The 10,332-nt window shown below is 41.4% G+C and overlaps 1 protein-coding gene across 1 annotated transcript in view; it reads right to left on the reverse strand.

Moving 5' to 3' along the window:
• adgra3 (adhesion G protein-coupled receptor A3) overlaps positions 1 to 9,502 on the reverse strand; it is a 32,579-nt gene extending 23,077 nt beyond the window's left edge. Inside the window, exon 1 of the mRNA XM_004554426.4 lies at positions 8,465 to 9,502. Within this exon, the coding sequence (XP_004554483.2) occupies positions 8,465 to 8,679 (215 nt within the window). The 5' untranslated portion in view covers positions 8,680 to 9,502. The remainder of the gene's footprint in view (positions 1 to 8,464) is intronic.
• Between the last annotated feature and the right edge of the window lie 830 nt (positions 9,503 to 10,332).

The following is a 10,332-nucleotide window of genomic DNA, read 5'->3' on the forward strand; positions in this document are numbered from 1 at the left end:
ACTTTATTAATCCCCCGGGTGGGTTCCTCCTTGGTTTTCACACAGCTGACTAAACGTCAAACAGAAAACTTATTAAACAGAAGTATGAGACAGTCGAGAATTTACACCAGTGTCTGGTTATATTTTAGATAGCAAGAAGCAGACGGCCGAGTTTATTAAACTCCACCGAGACAGCGGTGACGCTAATCAGAACTAGCCTTCTGATTCAGAAGGCTAGACCGTCCAATTTCACGCCTTTAAATTTTAAAGGCGTGTTTGTGTGTGTGTTTATACAATTGCTATTATGTTTGCACTTTATGTGTAATGTTACTGACTGCAGAGATCAGTAAGATGTGTGTATTTTTTATTTATTAGTTTTATTTATTTAATATTATTTTTTAATTGAATGACTGTCTAGTAGTTCACAGATGTCGAAAAACTGAGTGTGGTAAAGCCACTGATTTTTTTTATGTATATTTCTGCAATCTGCACATTGTACTGACTTTCATTTTAATGTTTACACCAGGGTTCCTTGTCAGCACTTTATGCTCAGATGTTTGTAAGCTAAAAATAAACTATTGTGTATGTTCAAATATACTGTTGTGATTGAAGAAGTTAAATAAAAATGTCAGTCATCAATTCATGCATCACCTCATGTCATCATAACAGAGGTCTGTCTTCCAGGAAAGAACAGTTTAAAATTAATGTAATATAGTATTGGCCATACTATATGATGTATTGCTTGTCTTTGTTTAATAATACAGAAGACAAATACCTTAAAAAATAATCGCATATCGCATCGCAATCGCAATATTGGGGCAAAAAAATCGCAATTAGATTATTTTCCATAATCGTTCAGCCCTAGTGCAATGTCAGTAAAGCAGCCGCGGTGCCAAAACATCAGCGAGGAATGTGTGCTAATGAAATGCAAAGGTGGAATCAAAAGGATCGAGTGTCTTTTTCAGAAGCAAATGGATTCATGACAGAGTGCTACTTGTTGACAGATAACAATATTAACCCAACTTCTTTTTGCTCTAGACACGCTTAGCATCCAGTCACACCAGGTTGCTTTCTGCCAGGGAGAGCTGAAGAAAAACAACTCCAACTTTAGCTGAGTGCTTCTTTCATGTCAAATTGGCAGTGTCTGGTAGCCAAAGTGGGATTAGGAGTAAGCTGGCTTGACTTTATAGGTAAATGTATCGCAATCTGATCGGCAGCCACGATGACTCATTGGTGGCATACTCGCCTCGAAGCTGTCACACAATTAGACAGTGCGGGGAGTCGTCCTTATGAGAAGAAATCCCTGTTTATAGAAGGAACACCCAAATATTCATCTCATATTTACAGCTAACACTGTATTAAAAGCAATGTGGTTAGAGTTAACAGTGGTCCAATTTAAATGCAACTTTGCCAATTAGTTGTTTACTAAAACAAAACGGGAAAAAATAGAGGAAGAGAGAGCCTGAGAAAGTCTAAAACCTAAATCTAACCTAAGTGTGAATTCTTGATAGCTTCCTCTCGGGGTAATAAACAGCATTTTATTATCTAGTTTATTTTCCCAGCAGAGCTAACCCACAGCAAGGAAAGCTCCAAGCTAATTGCCCGCTTTCTGCTCCTGTGTGTCCCTCCCAGTTATGGTCCTTCTTTAAAAGTACTCCCAAAGAGTGCGGGAGCAAGGACGTGTGGTTAGCATGGAGGGGAAATGGTGGGTGACATACATGCTTAGTGGCACCCACAACCCAGGGCCAAATTGGAGTCATTACGGGGCGTTGAGGGGCCGTTTTATTACAGGGTTGGACAGAGGAGACTCTCTGGAGATTTGCTGTTTGGCTCCCTGCCGTTCAGAGAAAGTACGCACATAAAGAGTTCCTGTTTTCCAGGCTTCTGAACGCTGAAATGGCAAATGTTAAGACTCGATGATGTACAAGACTGCAAACTCTGTTCACTGCCTGTGTGCACATGGTCCGATGATACAGCCGCAGATGTTGGGTCTCTCGTCACAAAAGTCTAATTCATACGTGAAATGCATGGAATACCAAATGGATGAAATCCAGCTTTAGCAATGTGGGGCTTAATCAGCAGAATACAGGGGATGGACAAAAACACCTTTCAGTACACTAGCACTCCAATAAATGCAAGGCTGGGGGAATTTATTATGTTTGGCTACTTCTTTGTAGCATTTCTCATGTTGGCTGGATCGTCACACTACAAAAAGAGCATACGCAAGATTTTATTCCTTTAATACATTTTTTTAAAGGAATAATAATAAAACTGAAAAGAGCTGAAGTTGAAGATTCATTCAAAACTTGGAGCAATAAACAAACAAATCTGCAATGCAAAAATCAAAGTCATAACCTTCCAAGTATACACTAACCCACCTCAACCTCAACCAGTCGCTAGGGTGGATCAGCGATGCTTTTAGTTAGAGCTTTTCAGGTTTGTAGAAAAGCCTTTGAAAAAACACTATATTTAAAGTCTCCCATTGGTATTCACTAACAGCAAGAAGGTCCTGGCTTCAAATCTACCAGTCGGCTGCCCTTTCTTTGGGGAGTCTGCATGTAATGCACATACATATCTTTCACTGTACTCCAGCTTCCTTCCAAAGTCCAAAGATATGCATAGGTTAGGTAATTGGCTAATCTACATTGGCTGAAAGAATGGTTGTTTGTCTTTCTGTGTTAGCCCTATGACAAATTGGCAACCTGTCCAGGGCTGGGATAGGCTCCAGCCCACCAGTGACCCTGAACTGGATAAATGGAAGGAAATGGGTGGATGGAGAATTCCCTGATGAGAATCTTGACAAAAGGGTTGGGGGTAAAACCTAAACCTGAGTTGGGCATTTGAGAAAAGTAGGATTTTAGGCATGAAATTCTAAATACGTGATAAATAAATAAATTTAAAGGGTAAACATGCAATTGTGTGTGCATGGCTACTCAAACAATGCCCAAACCTGAAACCCAATACTGTCCCCAAGTCCATGTGTGAAAACAACTTCAGTGCAGGCAAAAGAAAACCTTCACCATCACCGACATCATCAGAGGTTATGTAAAGCATCAAGAATTAGGTTTGGCTACAAAACTGCACATTTAAAGCCCTGTAAGTCTCAAGTCATCCAAATAAACCTATAAAAGAGAGTTCTCCTGAGAGCCATGCACACTTTTCTTGGCCTCTCTTCATTCCTCCCTTCTTTGGCTCTTTTGCTAGCTTTGTCCCACCCTCTTCCTCATGACAGGAGTGTGACCTCGCCACATTAGAAACCGCTTGGGCTGCAAAGTCCTCTCTGCACTCTTGCATTCATGTGAAAGCCTTACCACTGCAGACTAGGTAAATAATATGTATAGAGCAAAGCCTCGAGTCTCCATAGAGATCACGGCCATTTAAATACTAGTGTCTTCACTGGCCTCAGGACATGTGTAGTTAGATCGTCTGCTTCCCTGCTGTCTGTCTCATGAAATCAGCCTGAGGTCGCCAGACAAAGGACCAGTCTGTGGAATTTCTTCAGTCTGTGCTTCTAACAACACATGAGGGAGTCTTGCTTATCTTGATGCATAGATAAGACCTGCTTGAGCTCAAGCCAGGAACAAGCTGCTAGGGGAGTCTACGAAATCTCACATCCTGTCTACTGATACAGATGGTATAAATCTCAATGACATTTATGGAAAAACCTTCTCTAAAAACAGAATTTCCACTCTTAGTCACAAGTAGTATAAAATGCACTTGTCTAGATTAAATCTCATTCTCTATGTGAGTAAAAACTACACTAGTGAAAGGCAATTTTTACATTGTGCAGCGAGGGAGTGAAACACACAAAATGGCCAGCCACTGCTAAGTGTGCAAGCAGCCACGTAGTGTTTCAAGGACAAAGCCCTGGAGTTCTCCCTACAGGTTCTTTATGCTCAAGAGGCTTTTGGACAAAGAACTTCACAGCGTGGAGATCTGTAACCCTTCAGCAGGTTTTCAAATAAGATTCAGGCTGCAGATGGGTTCATAAAAACCCTTCTAGAGTGACTTCCTCTGAATATAGTGCATGGAAAAGTAGGTCTGAGTTCAGGTGGGGAAAGGACCTGGTCCAGTGGCTGAGGTGCTCTCATGTGCCAATGTAAAGATTTTCAGCTCTTTATTATTCTACAAAAAAAAATCAAAGTATGAAGACTTTTTTCAGGAATATTGTGTGAGAAAAATGGACGACAAAAGAGTGAAAAAAAAAATGTAGAAAACATAAAGGTGCAGTGATTCATCCGAACTGGCAAGCTCAAAAAGGCACATGTCATACACCCTCTTTTTGCAAATTCATCCTTGTAAGTCATTGGTATTAAAATATCTTCTTTCAGCTTTCAACAGGACAAACCATTAGAGTGCGGTATTCACCTTATAGCTCTGCAGCTGAATGGAAAAATGATCTGCCGTTCAAACACCGGGGTAAAGGAAAAAAAAAAGGGGGGGCGAGCAGGAAAATGAACACAGACGTGTAGGCACCGCACAGCACGTAGCTCGTGTTTACACACCGAACTGAATTGCTTGTCTGGGATTAAGCGATACTTGAGGCAACCTGACAAAGTCAAAGCTCAACTGGTCTGCGAAATGAAAGCCTGCAGACTGACTTTCTGCGCAGCTGTCAGTGAATGCCTCGCCTTTGGGATTTTACCCTCTTCTGCAAACACTTCAGAACTACTATTTAAAAAAAACAAAACAGGAGCATTCCTTGAGACCAACGGTTTGCTCGGAAAGCACCAAAAACAAACCCTCTTAGGACATGCATGACAGCAAGCACCTGCACTCTCCTCGCACAAGCACTTTAAAATCTCTCAGCATGACATGGAAAAATTGATGAGACGACTGACGTAAGCACAGAGATTGCGCTTTGGACCAGAATTTACAATCACGCTGAAAAAAGTTTAAAGATCTAAAATCCAAAGGGGAAACAACTCCACGGAGCTCGACTTAAAGGAAATGAAATCACCAGATGAGCCTACAGCATCCAGGTCTGCACTACTGCGAAACAAGACAGTTTATTGCACTCAAATGTGTCATCAAATCAGAGTGATTTTTTTCTGCCATGAGGGAGGAAATCCCTGCTTTTCTCCAGACATTAATCCCGCACTGCTCTGCAGCGGCCAAAACCAGGTGCACGCATTTTTACAGTCTGATCCAGGTGCTCCTGTGAATGGATCCTTTTTTAAAATATATATATGCACTAAACAAGGATTGTAAAGAAATATGAGCTTGGTGAATACTTCACGTCTAGTTTCTTCCTGTCTGTGTGGATGCAGAGGCTGAAACTTATACAGGTACACAGAAATAAATGCTCACACCCATGCATACTACTCAGACAACCCTTAAAATAAAAGTTAAATTCAACCACTCGTATATTAGCCGAGGGCCCACACTGACACGGGAGGACAGGCCAGCTGTAAACACATTTGTGTCATTTCCTCTCGGATTACTTAGGCATGTGGTATCACTGGTAGAGCACAAATGTGAGGAATGTATTACTCTTTTTTTTTTCTCTGCCGAGAGGCATTGAGAGCAGGACTAAACCGGGTAACTACACAAACTCAGTTTGAGGACGAGGCCAATAACACCAAGCATTCAAGTAGGGTAAGACGATAGCTAATTTAGCTGTACAGCTGCTCATGTGTAAACAGTGACGATTAAAGTTAGACTTCTGGTTGTTCTACTCTTACGCATGGTAACTTTTCTGGAATGAAGTCAAGCCAATTATCACTGTAGTTCAGCGAGTTCAAAGTCTAAAGAGTTTTTGACAAACTTCCAAAAGAAATGTGCTTACAGGTCAAAGCTTTCTTTCTTTTTTCTCACGTGAAAAGCTTGGATTACATTTTTTATTTGTTAGAAGACCCCCCAAAGAGGTAAATCAGAAGTACAAAGGGGTGGAATTAGTATGACAGATGGGTTTCTAATCATATCTAGCTTAACATGCTGTTTCCGACAAGAAAGACACCATGCCATCAATCACTTCCTTGACAATATACCGTAACTGACGCCCAAAGGGCCAGAGTAGGTGAAGGATATTACTGTGTATTAACCTCAGAGGGGCACTGAAAATGATGAAATTTTTAATATTCCAAAAAAATTAATCCAAAGCGAGAGATTTGGCAGGAAAGCCTGCTAAAGGGCCATTTAGATACAGATCTATTAGCTTCGCACACCTCGAGGAATCTCATCTGTGAATTTCCGGACATTATTCCCAGTATTATCGCTGCATGAACAGACAAAGTAAGAGCAGCTGAAAATGTTGGGATTAGCTTTGGCTTAAAAAGGAGAAACAGGGGATGATCATTTTCAAGACTGGGAAAGGGTTCTCACACCAGCTGGGACTCCTGCGAGGCCAGCTGCGTCTCCCGAGAGGGGTCGCTGATTTTACAGGTTATAAATTGCCACCCAAAAAACTTTGCAGTCAGCATAGACTGTCATTTCACTGCCACTCATGTCTGCAGGGAACTATGAAGACAGTTCCACAAGTACAGGGTAGTTCTACTGTTTTCCAACAATAAACGACAACTGCTTCCCAGAAAAACAAACGTGGGCGACTGAATAAAATCTTTCGCGTTCATGGCTGTTTTTGGTCGAGCTCTCAAATTACACTGCTCTTGTTCTTTGGAGCTCAGCGCTAAATCATGAGCAACCAGGCTCAACCTCCGATCCATCACTGTCAGAGCGTGATGAGAGACTACAAGCTCACTGTAGACATAAAGACAAAGCAAACAGAAGGGAGGGCCCACTACATTACTTCAGAGCACACCATACTTAGCACTAACTCCATAAATCCTTCCTGAAAATAAAAATAAAAGCAGTGGAATTTATCTTTTTCTTTTTTATTCAAGAGCCATACAAGTGTTTTATTCCAGTTTACGACGGATCTTGTCTACTTGTCCATTCTGCTCACCATCCTTTAAGCTAAACTGCAATGAGACATCCCATAGTCTGTGCAGGTAATGGTAAATCTGCCCTAACACTAATAATTCGCACACAGTAAACTCACCCATATGATCTATTCCTGTGTTAGCGAGAAGCTTGAATATGCGGTTTGATTCTACCCACCAATAACATCACAGCAGGCATGTGCTGGAGTAAATTTGGACTCCTCGTGGCTTCTTGATGCCGTACAGTAAAGAAAACAACTGACGCACACTATGAATGCTTCGTTTAATGGGACATTTAATCATAAGGACAAGCGTACAGTCTGTGTTTTTGGATCAGTGCTTTTGGTAATAACACTTGGTTGAATGACTGCCAGGTGTGGAGCTCCACCCAGGATAGACTATACAGGCCTAATTTGGATGTTTTTTGGGCTCCAGTTACTTGATAAAATTACTCTGGACATAAACCCAAACTCCAAACTTAACAACATCCTTGCAGAAACTATGCGCATGGGCTGATTTTCAAGTCTCATATGACACAAGAAAGTTTCAAATATCTGCAAATGCAGTCGAGTCCTGTTTTGAAATACAAACTAACATTTTTTAAAAACGTGCGCCTTTGGAAAGTGCCTCAAATCTAACAAGTGGCTTATAGTAAAGCTCTTAAAAACATGCACTGCAATTGTCTTACAACTCTTTATTACCAGCCAATCCTCTGCCTTTCTTTCCCTCCTGGGAGTCCATTATTTGCTTTCCACTCCTGCACCCTGCCCTGGTATTCTCATATTTCCTCCATTGCACACCACCACCACAAAGTACAAGAGCTCTGGGGTGCACGCAGCTTCGACTTACTGTCAAGATTATTCAAATTCCTTTTTATTTATTTTTCCCTGTCAAATGCTCAGTGATGGACCAAAACCAGAGTGTCAATTGGTTAAATCTGCTCTGACTTGACACAACACAAAGGCCTCAATCAATCAGCAGCTTGTGTCTCGGTGTGCGTTTCATCCCTGCAGACTGCCACACAAAGACCAGCAACTTTAATCAATGACACTGATGGAGAGGCAGTGGTTGCACAGCCTCAAAGCCTGCTTCTGATGTAAGGCCATATTACTGTAGTGGCTACATACCAACAACCTAAAACTAAACTTTAAAAGTGTAATTCTTGAAGAAAAAAAAGGCACCTGGCTAGTGTTAGCCAGGTGTGCTGTCAGGATCTAACCATGCCAGAGTAAAACCAGGTGGAAAAAGAATCACATCCATAACCTATGAGCTCTTACATTTATAATGGCATGTGTGCAATTTAGCAGCCTCTGCATAAATCACTGCATAACAGGAAGGGGTTACTGTTACACAAGGTTAGTATTTACACTGCTATTTACAGTATATAGCTGTGAAATGATAGTTTGTGGTCGGCTTATCAAGATATATTTATCTTTCCATGTTTGTGCAGTATGAATAAGGGGGATAAGATGGTTATTAAGACGTCGCAAACAGTTCCAGTAACATTAACTTTCAGGAAAGAAACAGTCCTTACTGAGAATAAAGTGAATCTAGTGACTGATGGGATGTGTTTTCACAGCATGCATCTGTATGCGTGTACTCACAGTGTCACTGTTCTGTTCGGGAAAGAGAGAGAGTCCGGGGGCAACACCTGATGGAGCTCCATGTTGCTGCAGACCACTTTCTTGTAGGACGGCACGATTTTCCCACCGCTTTTCGAGTTTTCATCAAACGATTTGCACGCGGATGATGCCGCTGAGCCACAGCAGCCGCTCAGCAGCAGCAAAATCCCAAACAACTGCAAACGATCCACCCTCATTTTTAATTCACACGCGGCCAGAAAAGCACTGCAGCACCGGCGAAGGAAACAATGTTTTGATAACAGAACAGGCGGGCGGGTAGATGTTGCTAGAACCGGGCAAAGAAGAATGAGACCTTTGCAAGTATATTGTTTGGCTCAAGCGAGCCTTCCTCCTCCATTTCTCGCAAGGCTTTCCCTTTGCTCGGCGGTGTTCAGTCCGACGGAGGTGTCCTTCTTTGTTTGGAAAACGACTCATTTAGAATTCCCTTTCCATGTTGGCATCGGCTTCCATTTCCTCCCAGCTCTGCAAATCTACCACATTTCAAATGCCGAGTATCCTCCCTGGTAGCTAAATAACTAGCCCAGTTGTTGAGAGGTTCCCTTTGTTGCCCATAGCGTGGGTCCAAGTCAGTGTGTTGTCTTATCCAAAGGAGGCGGCTGCAGTCATCCCAGGTTATCCGCTCCCAACTTCAGGAAACGCGGTCGGGCTTTTTTAACGCTCACTTTAAATTTCCCATTACTTCGAAACACGTACGGGACGAGAAACAAGCGTGCAAACTCTCGCCCCCGGTCATGAACAGGAAATTACTTTGAGGGGAAAAAAACAGAGCGCAAAAACAACAACAGTTTTAGCTCAAACTGTGCTACCAATGTGGGAAAAATACACTAAAAACTGTATAATAACGTATCCAGAGTAGTCGGCGTGTCCGTTTTGTTAACCGGTGTCTTTAGAAAAGATTTAAAACTAGCCTTATTTCCATTGAGAAGTCCTACTAGTCCCATGGTCCTGCCCCGGGAGCCACTAAAGTCAGGGGCGGTCAAGGCCGAGCAGATTCCAAACCACATCCGGTCCGCATTTCATAATAAAAGCACCAGGAGATGACTTCCTTTGAGTTTGGGGGATGATTGCGTCTACGAGGTTCATTGGTTGAACGCAAAGGAACTGTTAAAAGTGTCTTTTCTGGATATGTACCTGTTGCACATCACCAAACAGTGCACAGTTACATGTAAAACTATCAACATAAGTAATATAGCATTTAAAATATAAACCTGCGATATAAAAATGCGATAAAAAATATGGTGGACATAAAAAAATACTGCTGTTGCAGGACTAAAAAAAGTGAGTGTTTATGTTTTTCTTGCTAATTTTATCGTAATACAGGATCTGTACTTTCACCTCTGGTCGTTTGGTCTAGTTTGCAGTTCACATGAAAGCCATGATAAGGATTTGTTTTTGCCCTGATACAGACGTTTGAATCTTTCCACTCCACCGAGTTGAGAATGTAATACTCTTGATAATCTGATAGTATTTGTTTGCCCTCTTGTCGCAGTCCATTGTGTTCATTTTGATGAGATCAAATGATTCACTTCATCATATAGAAAACTAGACTACAGCATTATTAGAACCCGTGCGAGGCTTAACGATAGACTGTATATGATACGGAAGTATCATACCATATGTGTTATAACTATAGTTCATTTTTGCATTTCTTATACTATCTAGAGAAATACTTCTGTCCAAATTGTTAATAGCATCGTAATATTTGGGTCTTTACAATTTGAATTTATGTTATTTGTTTTATAATTAAAAAAAAAAGTTAATACCATAAACTCACAGCAGAAACTCACTTAGTTGCTCTGCTTGACTGCAAAATAGACTTTTACTAATTT

Source organism: Maylandia zebra, linkage group LG3, assembly GCF_041146795.1.
Source record: "Maylandia zebra isolate NMK-2024a linkage group LG3, Mzebra_GT3a, whole genome shotgun sequence".
Taxonomy (NCBI): Eukaryota; Metazoa; Chordata; class Actinopteri; order Cichliformes; family Cichlidae; genus Maylandia; species Maylandia zebra.